This window comes from Oncorhynchus nerka, unplaced genomic scaffold, assembly GCF_034236695.1.
Source record: "Oncorhynchus nerka isolate Pitt River unplaced genomic scaffold, Oner_Uvic_2.0 unplaced_scaffold_1205, whole genome shotgun sequence".
Classification (NCBI taxonomy): domain Eukaryota; kingdom Metazoa; phylum Chordata; class Actinopteri; order Salmoniformes; family Salmonidae; genus Oncorhynchus; species Oncorhynchus nerka.
Genome location: NW_027040129.1, coordinates 26423 through 49040, shown reverse-complemented (window position 1 = coordinate 49040; position 22618 = coordinate 26423). Strand labels below are relative to the sequence as shown.

Here is a 22618-nt window from a genome sequence, read left to right as displayed (position 1 = left end):
AAGAGGAGATGCCTCACCTGAACTGTGGTTGGCAGTGCCCATCGTCCTCCTTGGCGGCCTCGGTCAGCAACTCCAGCGGGCTCAGGACACTGATGTCATCACTCTGCTCCTGTTGGTCCATCATCATCGTCATCATCATCAGCCTGAGGTGACAGAACAGAACACGACACCCCATCACAGACTGAGAAAACTAAACGATTAACACATCACTCACACACAAGTACACAACCTTTTCTACTCGTTGTTGCCTAGTCAGACCGTACTGTGCTGCCAGCTGATATGTCCTTTTCACATTGGCCTTTTCAGAAACAATGATGGATTCACAACCAGGCAGCTTGGTTTCACTCAGCTCAGGGGTGTGAAAAGCCTTATATACTCCATGTCCCAGGGGAAGGTTGGTCAAAAAAAGGGGAGAGAAGCATGTCTGAGGAAGATCTGGTGACAATTCCTCTCCTTAGCATGTGTGGCTAATGCAATTATTTCCTGACACAACTTCCCACTTGCGCCTTTCTTTTCAGAACAGTTTCAAAAAGGGCTTTCTCCTTTCTGTAGTTTTAGCAGATGCAAAGTCAATGGGAAATGCCATGCTGTGGAACACCTAGAGTAACAAACAGAGCATGGGTGGAGGGAACAGGGGCGGGGGAGGATGGTGGGGGGGGTGGTCCTGCTTGTCGCGAGTGGTTTCCTGCTTGTCGTGAGTGGTTTCCTGCTTGTCGTGATGATGAATGCTTCCACAGGCATTCTGATGGTGGTGATGGAGGCTTCCACAGGCATTCTGATGGTGATGATGGAGGCTTCCACAGGCATTCTGATGGTGATGATGGAGGCTTCCACAGGCATTCTGATGGTGATGATGAATGCTTCCACAGGCATTCTGATGGTGATGATGGAGGCTTCCACAGGCATTCTGATGGTGATGATGGAGGCTTCCACAGGCATTCTGATGGTGATGATGAATGCTTCCACAGGCATTCTGATGGTGATGATGGAGGCTTCCACAGGCATTCTGATGGTGATGATGGAGGCTTCCACAGGCATTCTGATGGTGGTGATGAATGCTTCCACAGGCATTCTGATGGTGATGATGGAGGCTTCCACAGGCATTCTGATGGTGATGATGGAGGTTTCCACAGGCATTCTGATGGTGATGATGGAGGCTTCCACAGGCATTCTGATGGTGATGATGGAGGTTTCCACAGGCATTCTGATGGTGATGATGAATGCTTCCACAGGCATTCTGAAGGTGATGATTAATGCTTCCACAGGCATTCTGATGGTGATGATGAATGCTTCCACAAGCATTCTGATGGTGGTGATGGAGGCTTCCACAGGCATTCTGATGGTGATGATGGAGGCTTCCACAGGCATTCTGATGGTGATGATGGAGGCTTCCACAGGCATTCTGATGGTGATGATGGAGGCTTCCACAGGCCTTTGAAGGTGGTGGTGAAGGCTTCCACAGGCCTTTGAAGGTGGTGGTGAAGGCTTCCACAGGCATTCTGATGGTGATGATGGAGGCTTCCACAGGCATTCTGATGGTGATGATGGAGGCTTCCACAGGCATTCTGATGGTGGTGATGGAGGCTTCCACAGGCATTCTGATGGTGATGATGGAGGCTTCCACAGGCATTCTGACGGTGATGATGGAGGCTTCCACAGGCATTCTGACGGTGATGATGGAGGCTTCCACAGGCATTCTGACGGTGATGATGGAGGCTTCCACAGGCATTCTGATGGTGATGATGGAGGCTTCCACAGGCATTCTGATGGTGATGATGGAGGCTTCCACAGGCATTCTGATGGTGATGATGAATGCTTCCACAGGCATTCTGATGGTGATGATGGAGGCTTCCACAGGCATTCTGATGGTGATGATGGAGGTTTCCACAGGCATTCTGATGGTGATGATGGAGGTTTCCACAGGCATTCTGATGGTGATGATGAATGCTTCCACAGGCATTCTGAAGGTGATGATTAATGCTTCCACAGGCATTCTGATGGTGATGATGAATGCTTCCACAGGCATTCTGATGGTGGTGATGGAGGCTTCCACAGGCATTCTGATGGTGATGATGGAGGCTTCCACAGGCATTCTGATGGTGATGATGGAGGCTTCCACAGGCATTCTGATGGTGATGATGGAGGCTTCCACAGGCCTTTGAAGGTGGTGGTGAAGGCTTCCACAGGCCTTTGAAGGTGGTGGTGAAGGCTTCCACAGGCATTCTGATGGTGATGATGGAGGCTTCCACAGGCATTCTGATGGTGGTGATGGAGGCTTCCACAGGCATTCTGATGGTGATGATGGAGGCTTCCACAGGCATTCTGATGGTGATGATGGAGGCTTCCACAGGCATTCTGATGGTGATGATGGAGGCTTCCACAGGCATTCTGATGGTGATGATGGAGGCTTCCACAGGCATTCTGATGGTGATGATGGAGGCTTCCACAGGCATTCTGATGGTGATGATGAATGCTTCCACAGGCATTCTGATGGTGATGATGGAGGCTTCCACAGGCATTCTGATGGTGATGATGGAGGCTTCCACAGGCATTCTGATGGTGATGATGGAGGCTTCCACAGGCATTCTGATGGTGATGATGGAGGCTTCCACAGGCATTCTGATGGTGATGATGGAGGCTTCCACAGGCATTCTGATGGTGATGATGGAGGTTTCCACAGGCATTCTGATGGTGATGATGAATGCTTCCACAGGCATTCTGAAGGTGATGATTAATGCTTCCACAGGCATTCTGATGGTGATGATGAATGCTTCCACAGGCATTCTGATGGTGATGATGAATGCTTCCACAGGCATTCTGATGGTGATGATGAATGCTTCCACAGGCATTCTGATGGTGATGATGAATGCTTCCACAGGCATTCTGATGGTGATGATGGAGGCTTCCACAGGCATTCTGATGGTGATGATGGAGGCTTCCACAGGCATTCTGATGGTGGTGATGAATGCTTCCACAGGCATTCTGATGGTGATGATGAATGCTTCCACAGGCATTCTGATGGTGATGATGAATGCCTCCACAGGCATTCTGATGGTGATGATGGAGGCTTCCACAGGCATTCTGATGGTGGTGATGAATGCTTCCACAGGCATTCTGATGGTGATGATGGAGGCTTCCACAGGCATTCTGATGGTGATGATGGAGGCTTCCACAGGCATTCTGATGGTGATGATGGAGGCTTCCACAGGCATTCTGATGGTGATGATGGAGGCTTCCACAGGCATTCTGATGGTGATGATGGAGGCTTCCACAGGCATTCTGATGGTGGTGATGGAGGCTTCCACAGGCATTCTGATGGTGGTGATGAATGCTTCCACAAGCATTCTGATGGTGATGATGGAGGCTTCCACAGGCATTCTGATGGTGATGATGAATGCTTCCACAGGCATTCTGATGGTGATGATGGAGGCTTCCACAGGCATTCCGATGGTGATGATGGAGGCTTCCACAAGCATTCCGATGGTGATGATGAATGCTTCCACAGGCATTCTGATGGTGATGATGGAGGCTTCCACAGGCATTCTGATGGTGATGATGGAGGCTTCCACAGGCATTCTGATGGTGATGATGGAGGCTTCCACAGGCATTCTGATGGTGATGATGGAGGCTTCCACAGGCATTCTGATGGTGATGATGGAGGCTTCCACAGGCATTCTGATGGTGATGATGGAGGCTTCCACAGGCATTCTGATGGTGATGATGGAGGCTTCCACAGGCATTCTGATGGTGATGATGGAGGCTTCCACAGGCATTCTGATGGTGATGATGAATGCTTCCACAGGCATTCTGATGGTGATGATGGAGGCTTCCACAGGCATTCTGATGGTGATGATGGAGGCTTCCACAGGCATTCTGATGGTGATGATGGAGGCTTCCACAGGCATTCTGATGGTGATGATGGAGGCTTCCACAGGCATTCTGATGGTGATGATGGAGGCTTCCACAGGCATTCTGATGGTGATGATGGAGGTTTCCACAGGCATTCTGATGGTGATGATGAATGCTTCCACAGGCATTCTGAAGGTGATGATTAATGCTTCCACAGGCATTCTGATGGTGATGATGAATGCTTCCACAGGCATTCTGATGGTGATGATGAATGCTTCCACAGGCATTCTGATGGTGATGATGAATGCTTCCACAGGCATTCTGATGGTGATGATGAATGCTTCCACAGGCATTCTGATGGTGATGATGGAGGCTTCCACAGGCATTCTGATGGTGATGATGGAGGCTTCCACAGGCATTCTGATGGTGGTGATGAATGCTTCCACAGGCATTCTGATGGTGATGATGAATGCTTCCACAGGCATTCTGATGGTGATGATGAATGCCTCCACAGGCATTCTGATGGTGATGATGGAGGCTTCCACAGGCATTCTGATGGTGGTGATGAATGCTTCCACAGGCATTCTGATGGTGATGATGGAGGCTTCCACAGGCATTCTGATGGTGATGATGGAGGCTTCCACAGGCATTCTGATGGTGATGATGGAGGCTTCCACAGGCATTCTGATGGTGATGATGGAGGCTTCCACAGGCATTCTGATGGTGATGATGGAGGCTTCCACAGGCATTCTGATGGTGGTGATGGAGGCTTCCACAGGCATTCTGATGGTGGTGATGAATGCTTCCACAAGCATTCTGATGGTGATGATGGAGGCTTCCACAGGCATTCTGATGGTGATGATGAATGCTTCCACAGGCATTCTGATGGTGATGATGGAGGCTTCCACAGGCATTCCGATGGTGATGATGGAGGCTTCCACAAGCATTCCGATGGTGATGATGAATGCTTCCACAGGCATTCTGATGGTGATGATGGAGGCTTCCACAGGCATTCTGATGGTGATGATGGAGGCTTCCACAGGCATTCTGATGGTGATGATGGAGGCTTCCACAGGCATTCTGATGGTGATGATGGAGGCTTCCACAGGCATTCTGATGGTGATGATGGAGGCTTCCACAGGCATTCTGATGGTGATGATGGAGGCTTCCACAGGCATTCTGATGGTGATGATGAATGCTTCTACAGGCATTCTGATGGTGATGCAGGTTGACGTGTGCCTGGGGAGATGTGGTCACTAAGATACAGGCACCAGCTGGTATATAATCTAGAACAGTTCCCCAACCTTCTTTCCCCAGGGCCCCCTTTTTATTTATTTGGTATCATTATTCATTGAGCCTATATTAAATACATCACAAGCTTGGTTGGTAGAACCCTCACAGGCTCACAATACAAAACTCATAAAAACTCAAATTCATTTAACATGTCTGTGCCTGCCCTGTATGTTTCCCTTCAGATTTAATTAGGATACACGATTTAGCACAACGAAGGCCTCCCGAGTGGCTCAGCGTTCTAAGGCATTGCATCTCAATGCAAGAGGTGTCACTACAGTCCCTGGTTCACGTCAGGCCGTGATTGGGAGTACCATAGGCACAATTGGTCCGGGGTAGGCCGTCCTTGTAAATAAGAATTTGTTTTTAACTGACTTGCCTCGTTAAAAGGTTATATTTAAAAAATTGAGTAATATATGCTATGATTGATGACACTCCTATAAAATATTCCTCTTATAAAATACTATATTTTGGGTTCTATGTAGAACCCTCTGTGGAAAGGGTTCTACCTAGAACCAAGAAGGGTTCTGGGGACAGCTGAAGAACTGTTTTAGGTTCTAAGAGTGTATAGGTGATGAGAGAGCAGGGTTATGTAAGAATGTGATTCTCCCTTTTACAGTTACACAACCCTGCTCGCTCTTTCATCTTTCCTTTCTAAAACTTTAGCCAAATTTGCCAGTCATGTAGGAAGGGCTGGATCTGAGGTTAGTGTAGATGAATGCCTGGTGATTCCCCAGGCCAGGTATTTCCTGGTTTCATCTGCCAAACATCCTCTTTTCTTTCCACTTTTATTCAAAACGTCATGTTCTCTGAAGTTCAGTAAGCCCCTTGGTGACTGGCTGCCTGGCGCCCTAGCTCCCCCAGGACCAGAGTGACATACACTGACATGGCCTGGTCCCAGATCTGTGTGTGCTGTCTGGCGTCCTAGCTCCCCCAGGACCAGAGTGACATACACTGACATGGCCTGGTCCCAGATCTGTGTGTGCTGTCTGGCGCCCTAGCTCCCCCAGGACCAGAGTGACATACACTTACATGGCCTGGTCCCAGATCTGTGTGTGCTGTCTGGCGTCCTAGCTCCCCCAGGACCAGAGTGACATACACTGACATGGCCTGGTCCCAGATCTGTGTGTGCTGTCTGGCGTCCTAGCTCCCCCAGGACCAGAGTGACGTACACTGACATGGCCTGGTCCCAGATCTGTGTGTGCTGTCTTGCCAACACCCATGACCATTATCACACAGTGATTAAAAGACATCTAGGACCAGCCTAGTATTGAGATGATGGTTCAAAATAATCTAGATACGATATTAAAACACTCTCCGGATAGTTCAAAACATACATTTAATTCAGAGGCTTTATTAACCATCCAGCCTCACTTCCAAACTGGGCACGCCACTTCATTTCAACGGGAACATTTGGGTAATATTTGGTAGACATTGATTAATGGGATTTCAACCTTTATTCATCCACTCAAAACAAAGTCCGCCAGAAGTTTGTCTAATTCCCAGTGTGTTATCACTATGCTTTCAACCATCTGAAGAGCACAACCAGATTCCAATGGAAAAACAATGTCTAATTCCCAGTGTGTTATCACTATGCTTTCAACCATCTGAAGAGCACAACCAGATTCCAATGGAAAACCAATGTCTAATTCCCAGTGTGTTATCACTATGCTTTCAACCATCTGAAGAGCACAACCAGATTCCAATGGAAAACCAATGTCTAATTCCCAGTGTGTTATCACTATGCTTTCAACCATCTGAAGAGCACAACCAGATTCCAATGGAAAACCAATGTCTAATTCCCAGTGTGTTATCACTATGCTTTCAACCATCTGAAGAGCACAACCAGATTCCAATGGAAAAACAATGTCTAATTCCCAGTGTGTTATCACTATGCTTTCAACCATCTGAAGAGCACAACCAGATTCCAATGGAAAAACAATGTCTAATTCCCAGTGTGTTATCACTATGCTTTCAACCACCTGAAGAGCACAACCAGATTCCAATGGAAAAACAATGTCTACTTCCCAGTGTGTTATCACTATGCTTTCAACCATCTGAAGAGCACAACCAGATTCCAATGGAAAAACAATGTCTAATTCCCAGTGTGTTATCACTATGCTTTCAACCACCTGAAGAGCACAACCAGATTCCAATGGAAAACCAATGTCTAATTCCCAGTGTGTTATCACTATGCTTTCAACCATCTGAAGAGCACAACCAGATTCCAATGGAAAACCAATGTCTAATTCCCAGTGTGTTATCACTATGCTTTCAACCACCTGAAGAGCACAACCAGATTCCAATGGAAAACCAATGTCTAATTCCCAGTGTGTTATCACTATGCTTTCAACCATCTGAAGAGCACAACCAGATTCCAATGGAAAACCAATGTCTAATTCCCAGTGTGTTATCACTATGCTTTCAACCATCTGAAGAGCACAACCAGATTCCAATGGAAAACCAATGTCTAATTCCCAGTGTGTTATCACTATGCTTTCAACCATCTGAAGAGCACAACCAGATTCCAATGGAAAAACAATGTCTAATTCCCAGTGTGTTATCACTATGCTTTCAACCATCTGAAGAGCACAACCAGATTCCAATGGAAAACCAATGTCTAATTCCCAGTGTGTTATCACTATGCTTTCAACCATCTGAAGAGCACAACCAGATTCCAATGGAAAACCAATGTCTAATTCCCAGTGTGTTATCACTATGCTTTCAACCATCTGAAGAGCACAACCAGATTCCAATGGAAAAACAATGTCTAATTCCCAGTGTGTTATCACTATGCTTTCAACCATCTGAAGAGCACAACCAGATTCCAATGGAAAACCAATGTCTAATTCCCAGTGTGTTATCACTATGCTTTCAACCATCTGAAGAGCACAACCAGATTCCAATGGAAAACCAATGTCTAATTCCCAGTGTGTTATCACTATGCTTTCAACCATCTGAAGAGCACAACCAGATTCCAATGGAAAACCAATGTCTAATTCCCAGTGTGTTATCACTATGCTTTCAACCATCTGAAGAGCACAACCAGATTCCAATGGAAAACCAATGTCTAATTCCCAGTGTGTTATCACTATGCTTTCAACCATCTGAAGAGCACAACCAGATTCCAATGGAAAACCAATGTCTAATTCCCAGTGTGTTATCACTATGCTTTCAACCATCTGAAGAGAACAACCAGATTCCAATGGAAAACCAATGTCTAATTCCCAGTGTGTTATCACTATGCTTTCAACCATCTGAAGAGCACAACCAGATTCCAATGGAAAACCAATGTCTAATTCCCAGTGTGTTATCACTATGCTTTCAACCATCTGAAGAGCACAACCAGATTCCAATGGAAAACCAATGTCTAATTCCCAGTGTGTTATCACTATGCTTTCAACCATCTGAAGAGCACAACCAGATTCCAATGGAAAAACAATGTCTAATTCCCAGTGTGTTATCACTATGCTTTCAACCATCTGAAGAGCACAACCAGATTCCAATGGAAAACCAATGTCTAATTCCCAGTGTGTTATCACTATGCTTTCAACCATCTGAAGAGCACAACCAGCTCCAAATTAGATCCAAAATATTTCTGAACCTCCTCAATGGGTCTCTTGTTCAAGTGTCCTTCAGTGATGTCACCACTTCAGTGCTGCCTGTCCCACAAATTAGTCCATTTCAAACACAGCAAACAATCACATTGATGTGTCCGACTTGATCTATAACACAAGCTGACACAGGGCAGCAGGTAGCCTAGCCGTTAGAACACAAGCTGACACAGGGCAGCAGGTAGCCTAGCCGTTGGAACACAAGCTGACACAGGGCAGCAGGTAGCCTAGCCGTTGGAACACAAGCTGACACAGGGCAGCAGGTAGCCTAGCCGTTGGAACACAAGCTGACACAGGGCAGCAGGTAGCCTAGCCGTTAGAACACAAGCTGACACAGGGCAGCAGGTAGCCTAGCCGTTGGAACACAAGCTGACACAGGGCAGCAGGTAGCCTAGCCGTTGGAACACAAGCTGACACAGGGCAGCAGGTAGCCTAGCCGTTGGAACACAAGCTGACACAGGGCAGCAGGTAGCCTAGCCGTTAGAACACAAGCTGACACAGGGCAGCAGGTAGCCTAGCCGTTAGAACAAAAGCTGACACAGGGCAGCAGGTAGCCTAGCCGTTAGAACCCAAGCTGACACAGGGCAGCAGGTAGCCTAGCCGTTAGAACACAAGCAGACACAGGGCAGCAGGTAGCCTAGCCGTTAGAACACAAGCAGACACAGGGCAGCAGGTAGCCTAGCCGTTAGAACACAAGCTGACACAGGGCAGCAGGTAGCCTAGCCGTTAGAACACAAGCTGACACAGGGCAGTAGGTAGCCTAGCCGTTAGAACACAAGCTGACACGGGGCAGCAGGTAGCCTAGCCGTTAGAACACACACAGGGCAGCAGGTAGCTTAGCCGTTGGAACACAAGCTGACACAGGGCAGCAGGTAGCCTAGCCATTGGAACACAAGCTGACACAGGGCAGCAGGTAGCCTAGCTGTTAGAACACAAGCTGACACAGGGCAGCAGGTAGCCTAGCTGTTAGAACACAAGCTGACACAGGGCAGCAGGTAGCCTAGCCGTTAGAACACAAGCTGACCAGGGCAGCAGGTAGCCTAGCCGTTAGAACACAAGCTGACACAGGGCAGCAGGTAGCCTAGCCGTTAGAACACAAGCTGACACAGGGCAGCAGGTAGCCTAGCCGTTACAACACAAGCTGACACAGGGCAGCAGGTAGCCTAGCCATTAGAACACAAGCTGACACAGGGCAGCAGGTAGCCTAGCCATTAGAACACAAGCTGACACAGGGCAGCAGGTAGCCTAGCCGTTATAACACAAGCTGACACAGGGCAGCAGGTAGCCTAGCCGTTAGAACACAAGCTGACACAGGGCAGCAGGTAGCCTAATAGTTCAACTCTCCAGTAGGTGCTGTAGATATATCAACTCTCCAGTAGGTGCTGTAGATAGATCAACTCTCCAGTAGGAGGTGCTGTAGATAGATCAACTCTCCAGTAGGAGGTGCTGTAGATAGATCAACTCTCCAGTAGGAGGTGCTGTAGATAGATCAACTCTCCAGTAGGAGGTGCTGTCTAGCATGTTTATTTTCAGATAGAGGATATAACGTTGAAGATCTGACATTTCAGATATTTTATACAAGGTTTGTCTATGTTGAAATTTGGTTACCACGATAACATAATCCTGTGGTTGAAATTCCACCCCTAAAAAAATCCAATGTACAGTATTTTCCACATGGTTTCCACATCACAATACATTGATAATGTTGAAACAACGTTAATTGAACCAGTTTTTTGTTGTTGCCCAGTGGACTGGGCCGTTACGTCTCAAGTCAGACACTGTCGTAAAACACATGATTCAGTGAGACAAACACGTATTCACACCTTCCAGTACTGATATGATGTTACTCCTGTCTGTCTTCAGCACTTGGCTGGATAAACACTTCCATGGACACTGATGCAAATGGTAAGAAAATGATCTCCACCTCTCGCCCGGAATCAACACCCATCCACATGCATGGAAATTAAACTGATTACATCTTTGGGTGCAACCGAAGAGCCTACAGGTTTACTGTTCATTCACAAATGGTACGCTGTCATTACTAAAAAAACACACTATAAAGGCTGCTCTTCAGGAGAACTAATGACATTGAAGGAGCGGCGGCTTCACAACTAACAATCAACAGTTCTATTGTGTAGTGCTGCTACTGGCTCCAAATTAGATCCAAAATATTTCTGAACCTCCTCAATGGGTCTCTTGTTCAAGTGTCCTTCAGTGATGTCACCGCTTCAGTGCTGCCTGTCCCACAAATTAGTCCATTTCAAACACAGCAAACAATCACATTGATGTGTCCGACTTGATCTATAACACAAGCTGACACAGGGCAGCAGGTAGCCTAGCCGTTAGAACACAAGCTGACACAGGGCAGCAGGTAGCCTAGCCGTTAGAACACAAGCTGACACAGGGCAGCAGGTAGCCTAGCCGTTGGAACACAAGCTGACACAGGGCAGCAGGTAGCCTAGCCGTTAGAACACAAGCTGACACAGGGCAGCAGGTAGCCTAGCCGTTGGAACACAAGCTGACACAGGGCAGCAGGTAGCCTAGCCGTTAGAACACAAGCTGACACAGGGCAGCAGGTAGCCTAGCATTTAGAACACAAGCTGACACAGGGCAGCAGGTAGCCTAGCCGTTAGAACACAAGCTGACACAGGGCAGCAGGTAGCCTAGCCGTTAGAACCCAAGCTGACACAGGGCAGCAGGTAGCCTAGCCGTTAGAACCCAAGCTGACACAGGGCAGCAGGTAGCCTAGCCGTTAGAACACAAGCTGACACAGGGCAGCAGGTAGCCTAGCCGTTAGAACACAAGCTGACACAGGGCAGCAGGTAGCCTAATAGTTCAACTCTCCAGTAGGTGCTGTAGATATATCAACTCTCCAGTAGGTGCTGTAGATAGATCAACTCTCCAGTAGGAGGTGCTGTAGATAGATCAACTCTCCAGTAGGAGGTGCTGTAGATAGATCAACTCTCCAGTAGGAGGTGCTGTAGATAGATCAACTCTCCAGTAGGAGGTGCTGTCTAGCATGTTTATTTTCAGATAGAGGATATAACGTTGAAGATCTGACATTTCAGATATTTTATACAAGGTTTGTCTATGTTGAAATTTGGTTACCACGATAACATAATCCTGTGGTTGAAATTCCACCCCTAAAAAATCCAATGTACAGTATTTTCCACATCACAATACATTGATAATGTTGAAACAACGTTAATTGAACCAGTTTTTTGTTGTTGCCCAGTGGACTGGGCCGTTACGTCTCAAGTCAGACACTGTCGTAAAACACATGATTCAGTGAGACAAACACGTATTCACACCTTCCAGTACTGATATGATGTTACTCCTGTCTGTCTTCAGCACTTGGCTGGATAAACACTTCCATGGACACTGATGCAAATGGTAAGAAAATGATCTCCACCTCTCGCCCGGAATCAACACCCATCCACATGCATGGAAATTAAACTGATTACATCTTTGGGTGCAACCGAAGAGCCTACAGGTTTACTGTTCATTCACAAATGGTACGCTGTCATTACTAAAAACACACTATAAAGGCTGCTCTTCAGGAGAACTAATGACATTGAAGGAGCGGCGGCTTCACAACTAACAATCAACAGTTCTATTGTGTAGTGCTGCTACTGGCTCCAAATTAGATCCAAAATATTTCTGAACCTCCTCAATGGGTCTCTTGTTCAAGTGTCCTTCAGTGATGTCACCGCTTCAGTGCTGCCTGTCCCACAAATTAGTCCATTTCAAACACAGCAAACAATCACATTGATGTGTCCGACTTGATCTATAACACAAGCTGACACAGGGCAGCAGGTAGCCTAGCCGTTAGAACACAAGCTGACACAGGGCAGCAGGTAGCCTAGCCGTTAGAACACAAGCTGACACAGGGCAGCAGGTAGCCTAGCCGTTGGAACACAAGCTGACACAGGGCAGCAGGTAGCCTAGCCGTTAGAACACAAGCTGACACAGGGCAGCAGGTAGCCTAGCCGTTGGAACACAAGCTGACACAGGGCAGCAGGTAGCCTAGCCGTTAGAACACAAGCTGACACAGGGCAGCAGGTAGCCTAGCCGTTGGAACACAAGCTGACACAGGGCAGCAGGTAGCCTAGCCGTTGGAACACAAGCTGACACAGGGCAGCAGGTAGCCTAGCCGTTGGAACACAAGCTGACACAGGGCAGCAGGTAGCCTAGCCGTTGGAACACAAGCTGACACAGGGCAGCAGGTAGCCTAGCCGTTGGAACACAAGCTGACACAGGGCAGCAGGTAGCCTAGCCGTTGGAACACAAGCTGACACAGGGCAGCAGGTAGCCTAGCCGTTAGAACACAAGCTGACACAGGGCAGCAGGTAGCCTAGCCGTTAGAACAAAAGCTGACACAGGGCAGCAGGTAGCCTAGCCGTTAGAACCCAAGCTGACACAGGGCAGCAGGTAGCCTAGCCGTTAGAACACAAGCAGACACAGGGCAGCAGGTAGCCTAGCCGTTAGAACACAAGCAGACACAGGGCAGCAGGTAGCCTAGCCGTTAGAACACAAGCTGACACAGGGCAGCAGGTAGCCTAGCCGTTAGAACACAAGCTGACACAGGGCAGTAGGTAGCCTAGCCGTTAGAACACAAGCTGACACGGGGCAGCAGGTAGCCTAGCCGTTAGAACACACACAGGGCAGCAGGTAGCTTAGCCGTTGGAACACAAGCTGACACAGGGCAGCAGGTAGCCTAGCCATTGGAACACAAGCTGACACAGGGCAGCAGGTAGCCTAGCTGTTAGAACACAAGCTGACACAGGGCAGCAGGTAGCCTAGCTGTTAGAACACAAGCTGACACAGGGCAGCAGGTAGCCTAGCCGTTAGAACACAAGCTGACCAGGGCAGCAGGTAGCCTAGCCGTTAGAACACAAGCTGACACAGGGCAGCAGGTAGCCTAGCCGTTAGAACACAAGCTGACACAGGGCAGCAGGTAGCCTAGCCGTTACAACACAAGCTGACACAGGGCAGCAGGTAGCCTAGCCATTAGAACACAAGCTGACACAGGGCAGCAGGTAGCCTAGCCATTAGAACACAAGCTGACACAGGGCAGCAGGTAGCCTAGCCGTTATAACACAAGCTGACACAGGGCAGCAGGTAGCCTAGCCGTTAGAACACAAGCTGACACAGGGCAGCAGGTAGCCTAATAGTTCAACTCTCCAGTAGGTGCTGTAGATATATCAACTCTCCAGTAGGTGCTGTAGATAGATCAACTCTCCAGTAGGAGGTGCTGTAGATAGATCAACTCTCCAGTAGGAGGTGCTGTAGATAGATCAACTCTCCAGTAGGAGGTGCTGTAGATAGATCAACTCTCCAGTAGGAGGTGCTGTCTAGCATGTTTATTTTCAGATAGAGGATATAACGTTGAAGATCTGACATTTCAGATATTTTATACAAGGTTTGTCTATGTTGAAATTTGGTTACCACGATAACATAATCCTGTGGTTGAAATTCCACCCCTAAAAAATCCAATGTACAGTATTTTCCACATGGTTTCCACATCACAATACATTGATAATGTTGAAACAACGTTAATTGAACCAGTTTTTGTTGTTGCCCAGTGGACTGGGCCGTTACGTCTCAAGTCAGACACTGTCGTAAAACACATGATTCAGTGAGACAAACACGTATTCACACCTTCCAGTACTGATATGATGTTACTCCTGTCTGTCTTCAGCACTTGGCTGGATAAACACTTCCATGGACACTGATGCAAATGGTAAGAAAATGATCTCCACCTCTCGCCCGGAATCAACACCCATCCACATGCATGGAAATTAAACTGATTACATCTTTGGGTGCAACCGAAGAGCCTACAGGTTTACTGTTCATTCACAAATGGTACGCTGTCATTACTAAAAACACACTATAAAGGCTGCTCTTCAGGAGAACTAATGACATTGAAGGAGCGGCGGCTTCACAACTAACAATCAACAGTTCTATTGTGTAGTGCTGCTACTGGCTCCAAATTAGATCCAAAATATTTCTGAACCTCCTCAATGGGTCTCTTGTTCAAGTGTCCTTCAGTGATGTCACCGCTTCAGTGCTGCCTGTCCCACAAATTAGTCCATTTCAAACACAGCAAACAATCACATTGATGTGTCCGACTTGATCTATAACACAAGCTGACACAGGGCAGCAGGTAGCCTAGCCGTTAGAACACAAGCTGACACAGGGCAGCAGGTAGCCTAGCCGTTAGAACACAAGCTGACACAGGGCAGCAGGTAGCCTAGCCGTTGGAACACAAGCTGACACAGGGCAGCAGGTAGCCTAGCCGTTAGAACACAAGCTGACACAGGGCAGCAGGTAGCCTAGCCGTTGGAACACAAGCTGACACAGGGCAGCAGGTAGCCTAGCCGTTAGAACACAAGCTGACACAGGGCAGCAGGTAGCCTAGCATTTAGAACACAAGCTGACACAGGGCAGCAGGTAGCCTAGCCGTTAGAACACAAGCTGACACAGGGCAGCAGGTAGCCTAGCCGTTAGAACCCAAGCTGACACAGGGCAGCAGGTAGCCTAGCCGTTAGAACCAAGCTGACACAGGGCAGCAGGTAGCCTAGCCGTTAGAACACAAGCTGACACAGGGCAGCAGGTAGCCTAGCCGTTAGAACACAAGCTGACACAGGGCAGCAGGTAGCCTAATAGTTCAACTCTCCAGTAGGTGCTGTAGATATATCAACTCTCCAGTAGGTGCTGTAGATAGATCAACTCTCCAGTAGGAGGTGCTGTAGATAGATCAACTCTCCAGTAGGAGGTGCTGTAGATAGATCAACTCTCCAGTAGGAGGTGCTGTAGATAGATCAACTCTCCAGTAGGAGGTGCTGTCTAGCATGTTTATTTTCAGATAGAGGATATAACGTTGAAGATCTGACATTTCAGATATTTTATACAAGGTTTGTCTATGTTGAAATTTGGTTACCACGATAACATAATCCTGTGGTTGAAATTCCACCCCTAAAAAAATCCAATGTACAGTATTTTCCACATCACAATACATTGATAATGTTGAAACAACGTTAATTGAACCAGTTTTTTGTTGTTGCCCAGTGGACTGGGCCGTTACGTCTCAAGTCAGACACTGTCGTAAAACACATGATTCAGTGAGACAAACACGTATTCACACCTTCCAGTACTGATATGATGTTACTCCTGTCTGTCTTCAGCACTTGGCTGGATAAACACTTCCATGGACACTGATGCAAATGGTAAGAAAATGATCTCCACCTCTCGCCCGGAATCAACACCCATCCACATGCATGGAAATTAAACTGATTACATCTTTGGGTGCAACCGAAGAGCCTACAGGTTTACTGTTCATTCACAAATGGTACGCTGTCATTACTAAAAAAACACACTATAAAGGCTGCTCTTCAGGAGAACTAATGACATTGAAGGAGCGGCGGCTTCACAACTAACAATCAACAGTTCTATTGTGTAGTGCTGCTACTGGCTACAAATTAGATCCAAAATATTTCTGAACCTCCTCAATGGGTCTCTTGTTCAAGTGTCCTTCAGTGATGTCACCACTTCAGTGCTGCCTGTCCCACAAATTAGTCCATTTCAAACACAGCAAACAATCACATTGATGTGTCCGACTTGATCTATAACACAAGCTGACACAGGGCAGCAGGTAGCCTAGCCGTTAGAACACAAGCTGACACAGGGCAGCAGGTAGCCTAGCCGTTAGAACCCAAGCTGACACAGGGCAGCAGGTAGCCTAGCCGTTGGAACACAAGCTGACACAGGGCAGCAGGTAGCCTAGCTGTTAGAACACAAGCAGACACAGGGCAGCAGGTAGCCTAGCCGTTAGAACACAAGCTGACACAGGGCAGCAGGTAGCCTAGCCGTTAGAACACAAGCTGACACAGGGCAGCAGGTAGCCTAGCCGTTAGAACAAAAGCTGACACAGGGCAGCAGGTAGCCTAGCCGTTAGAACCCAAGCTGACACAGGGCAGCAGGTAGCCTAGCCGTTAGAACACAAGCTGACACAGGGCAGCAGGTAACCTAGCCGTTAGAACACAAGCAGACACAGGGCAGCAGGTAGCCTAGCCGTTAGAACACAAGCTGACACAGGGCAGCAGGTAGCCTAGCCGTTAGAACACAAGCTGACACAGGGCAGCAGGTAGCCTAGCCGTTAGAACACAAGCTGACACAGGGCAGCAGGTAGCCTAGCCGTTAGAACACAAGCTGACACAGGGCAGCAGGTAGCCTAGCCGTTAGAACACAAGCAGACACAGGGCAGCAGGTAGCCTAGCCGTTAGAACACAAGCTGACACAGGGCAGCAGGTAGCCTAGCCGTTAGAACACAAGCTGACACAGGGCAGCAGGTAGCCTAGCCATTAGAACACAAGCTGACACAGGGCAGCAGGTAGCCTAGCCATTAGAACACAAGCTGACACAGGGCAGCAGGTAGCCTAGCCGTTAGAACACAAGCTGACACAGGGCAGCAGGTAGCCTAATAGTTCAACTCTCCAGTAGGTGCTGTAGATATATCAACTCTCCAGTAGGTGCTGTAGATAGATCAACTCTCCAGTAGGAGGTGCTGTAGATAGATCAACTCTCCAGTAGGAGGTGCTGTCTAGCATGTTTATTTTCAGATAGAGGATATAACGTTGAAGATCTGACATTTCAGATATTTTATACAAGGTTTGTCTATGTTGAAATTTGGTTACCACGATAACATAATCCTGTGGTTGAAATTCCACCCCTAAAAAAATCCAATGTACAGTATTTTCCACATGGTTTCTACATCACAATACATTGATAATGTTGAAACAACGTTAATTGAACCAGTTTTTTGTTGTTGCCCAGTGGACTGGGCCGTTACGTCTCAAGTCAGACACTGTCGTAAAACACATGATTCAGTGAGACAAACACGTATTCACACCTTCCAGTACTGATATGATGTTACTCCTGTCTGTCTTCAGCACTTGGCTGGATAAACACTTCCATGGACACTGATGCAAATGGTAAGAAAATGATCTCCACCTCTCGCCCGGAATCAACACCCATCCACATGCATGGAAATTAAACTGATTACATCTTTGGGTGCAACCGAAGAGCCTACAGGTTTACTGTTCATTCACAAATGGTACGCTGTCATTACTAAAAACACACTATAAAGGCTGCTCTTCAGGAGAACTAATGACATTGAAGGAGCGGCGGCTTCACAACTAACAATCAACAGTTCTATTGTGTAGTGCTGCTACTGGCTCCAAATTAGATCCAAAATATTTCTGAACCTCCTCAATGGGTCTCTTGTTCAAGTGTCCTTCAGTGATGTCACCGCTTCAGTGCTGCCTGTCCCACAAATTAGTCCATTTCAAACAGAGCAAACAATCACATTGATGTGTCCGACTTGATCTATAACACAAGCTGACACAGGGCAGCAGGTAGCCTAGCCGTTGGAACACAAGCTGACACAGGGCAGCAGGTAGCCTAGCTGTTAGAACACAAGCTGACACAGGGCAGCAGGTAGCCTAGCCGTTAGAACACAAGCTGACACAGGGCAGCAGGTAGCCTAGCCGTTAGAACACAAGCTGACCAGGGCAGCAGGTAGCCTAGCCGTTAGAACACAAGCTGACACAGGGCAGCAGGTAGCCTAGCCGTTATAACACAAGCTGACACAGGGCAGCAGGTAGCCTAGCCGTTAGAACACAAGCTGACACAGGGCAGCAGGTAGCCTAATAGTTCAACTCTCCAGTAGGTGCTGTAGATATATCAACTCTCCAGTAGGTGCTGTAGATAGATCAACTCTCCAGTAGGAGGTGCTGTAGATAGATCAACCCTCCAGTAGGAGGTGCTGTAGATAGATCAACTCTCCAGTAGGAGGTGCTGTAGATAGATCAACTCTCCAGTAGGAGGTGCTGTCTAGCATGTTTATTTTCAGATAGAGGATATAACGTTGAAGATCTGACATTTCAGATATTTTATACAAGGTTTGTCTATGTTGAAATTTGGTTACCACGATAACATAATCCTGTGGTTGAAATTCCACCCCTAAAAAATCCAATGTACAGTATTTTCCACATGGTTTCCACATCACAATACATTGATAATGTTGAAACAACGTTAATTGAACCAGTTTTTTGTTGTTGCCCAGTGGACTGGGCCGTTACGTCTCAAGTCAGACACTGTCGTAAAACACATGATTCAGTGAGACAAACACGTATTCACACCTTCCAGTACTGATATGATGTTACTCCTGTCTGTCTTCAGCACTTGGCTGGATAAACACTTCCATGGACACTGATGCAAATGGTAAGAAAATGATCTCCACCTCTCGCCCGGAATCAACACCCATCCACATGCATGGAAATTAAACTGATTACATCTTTGGGTGCAACCGAAGAGCCTACAGGTTTACTGTTCATTCACAAATGGTACGCTGTCATTACTAAAAAAACACACTATAAAGGCTGCTCTTCAGGAGAACTAATGACATTGAAGGAGCGGCGGCTTCACAACTAACAATCAACAGTTCTATTGTGTAGTGCTGCTACTGGCTCCAAATTAGATCCAAAATATTTCTGGACCTCCTCAATGGGTCTCTTGTTCAAGTGTCCTTCAGTGATGTCAGTGCTGCCTGTCCCACAAATTAGTCCATTTCAAACACAGCAAACAATCACATTGATGTGTCCGACTTGATCTATAACACAAGCTGACACAGGGCAGCAGGTAGCCTAGCCGTTGGAACACAAGCTGACACAGGGCAGCAGGTAGCCTAGCCGTTAGAACACAAGCTGACACAGGGCAGCAGGTAGCCTAGCCGTTAGAACACAAGCTGACACAGGGCAGCAGGTAGCCTAGCCGTTAGAACACAAGCTGACACAGGGCAGCAGGTAGCCTAGCCATTGGAACACAAGCTGACACAGGGCAGCAGGTAGCCTAGCCGTTAGAACAAGCTGACACAGGGCAGCAGGTAGCCTAGCCGTTAGAACACAAGCTGACACAGGGCAGCAGGTAGCCTAGCCGTTAGAACACAAGCTGACACAGGGCAGCAGGTAGCCTAGCCGTTAGAACACAAGCTGACACAGGGCAGCAGGTAGCCTAGCCATTAGAACACAAGCTGACACAGGGCAGCAGGTAGCCTAGCCGTTAGAACACAAGCTGACACAGGGCAGCAGGTAGCCTAGCCATTAGAACACAAGCTGACACAGGGCAGCAGGTAGCCTAGCCATTAGAACACAAGCTGACACAGGGCAGCAGGTAGCCTAGCCATTAGAACACAAGCTGACACAGGGCAGCAGGTAGCCTAGCCATTAGAACACAAGCTGACACAGGGCAGCAGGTAGCCTAGCCATTAGAGAGTTGTACTATTACCTAAAAGGTTGCTGGTTGGAATACCCAAGTTGAAAAATCTGTCGATCTGTCCTTGAGCAAGGCACATAACCGAAATTTGCTCCAGGGGTGTTGTCCTATTTTGGCTGACCCTGTAAAACAACAAATGTCACTGCACTTATCATGTGTATAAAACTATTTTTTTCCCAGAAGTATTTTTCTACACCCGCGATAACATCTCCTAAATATGTGTATGCGACCAATAACATTTGATTTGAGATGTAAATTGACCGAGAGCTGTGTTTAATAAAAGGGTTATCTTTAAAAGCTTCCAACCTACTTCACTTGAGGAGACCAGGCTTGCTAAACATTAATGGGGCAGCAGGGTAGCCTAGTGGTTAGAGCGTTGGACTAGTAACCGAAAGGTTGCAAGTTCGAATCCCCGACCTGACAAGGTACAAATCTGTCGTTCTGCCCCTGAACAGGCAGTTAACCCACTGTTCCTAGGCCGTCAATGAAAATAAGAATTTGTTCTTAACTGAATTTCTTGGTTAAATAAAGGTAAAATAAAAAAAATAGGCCGTCATTATAAGTAAGAATTTGTTCATAACTGACTTACCTAGTTAAATAAATAGGAGATAATCAGAGATCTTGTCTCTTTCGGACATTAAAGAGGTTGAGCCATATGGAACCTGATAACCTTTCAATATGAAGGGAGACAGGCTTTACAGTACCGTTGGCTGCCATTGGTATGGTGTTGAGCTTCAGGGCCCATTTAACTGGACTTTACAGGCTACACACATCACATCACCTGGAATGCAGGCTGCGGTATTCTTTCCTATTCAGCAGACAAAAACATGGCCCTGGGCTTATGACAATGACAGCTCAAAGAACCACGCAGTTCCTGAAACAAGGGTACCTGTGCTGAGACAATGGCAAACGTGACGTCATCCAGGCGGGAAAGAATGAGATCATTGGGAACAAAACCTATCTACAGTAAATCAGTGAAATGTGTGGTAAAACCGTACTTGTATTAGGCCGATCTGGAAACCCGTCATATAAAATAAATCATTTTCTAAAAAAGCAGAAAGACCGTTTACCTGAACTCACAAATCCTATTTACAGTGTTGTAATAATGACATTACTGATGCCATAGTTATGATGACGGAAGATTTTTTTTAAATAACTTCAAACTACAACACACACACTATTGCTTAAAGGGATGATGAAGGTTATTAAAGGGTCACCCAAGTCTGTGGACAAGGTATGACTGTAATCACTGCTTAGGTTAGTTTCCCTGGCACTGTTTCCACATGCTAACAGTTTAGCATTTTTGGCACAAATCCCATTCAAGTCAGGGGACGGATATTAGCATTTTTCGCGGCATCATGTCCAATTAATCCAAAAGTATCTCAAATTGATTGTGAAGCTCAACAACATCACTTATAAATATTTTTTTATAATGATGCGCTAAAAAAATGTTAATATCGGTCCCATGACTTGAATCGGGGCTCCGACTGACGCAGCGGTCTAAGGCACTGCATCTCAGTGCTAGAGGCGTCACTACAGACCGTTGTTCAAATCCAGGCTGAATCACAACTGGCCGTGATTGGGTGGCGTACAACGGGCTCAGCGCCGTTCTGAGTTTGGCCGGGGAAGGCCGTCATTGTAAATAAGAATCTGTTCTTAACTGACTTACCTAGTTAAATAAAGGTGAAATAAATAAATGAGATCTATGCCACAAATGCTGCATGAGAATCACATGACCCAAGGCCATTTCCATGTAAAAGGTCCCATTCAACCCAACATGTGAATGGGTCCTTTCAAAATGGGTGTCAAATGAAAGCTAAGCTAAGCTATTATGATACTATATACAGATCAGACCATAGGGGAAGCTATTATAATACTGTATACAGATCAGACCATAGGGGAAGCTATTATAATACTATATACAGATCAGACCATAGGGGAAGCTATTATAATACTATATACAGATCAGACCATAGGGGAAGCTATTATAATACTATATACAGATCAGACCATAGGGGAAGCTATTATAATACTATATACAGATCAGACCATAGGGGAAGCTATTATAATACTGTATACAGATCAGACCATAGGGGAAGCTATTATAATACTGTATACAGATCAGACCATAGGGGAAGCTATTATAATACTGTATACAGATCAGACCATAGGGGAAGCTATTATAATACTGTATACAGATCAGACCATAGGGAAGCTATTATAATACTGTATACAGATCAGACCATAGAGGAAGCTATTATAATACTGTATACAGATCAGACCAGAGAGGAAGCTATTATAATACTGTATACAGATCAGACCATAGGGGAAGCTATTATAATACTGTATACAGATCAGACCATAGGGGAAGCTATTATAATACTGTATACAGATCAGACCATAGGGAAGCTATTATAATACTGTATACAGATCAGACCAGAGAGGAAGCTATTATAATACTGTATACAGATCAGATCAGAGGGGAAGCTATTAAAAAGCTGTATATGCCAGTTTGGATTTGGCTTCGCTCA

At 46.7% G+C, this 22618-nt stretch overlaps 1 protein-coding gene across 1 annotated transcript in view; it reads right to left on the bottom strand.

Moving 5' to 3' along the window:
* The window catches only part of LOC115119522 (GRAM domain-containing protein 2A-like), an 86456-nt gene that overhangs the window by 57822 nt on the left and 6016 nt on the right, over positions 1 to 22618 (bottom strand). The window contains exon 2 of the mRNA XM_065015942.1: positions 18 to 143. Coding sequence (XP_064872014.1) covers positions 18 to 139 — 122 coding nt within the window. The 5' untranslated portion in view covers positions 140 to 143. The remainder of the gene's footprint in view (positions 1 to 17; positions 144 to 22618) is intronic.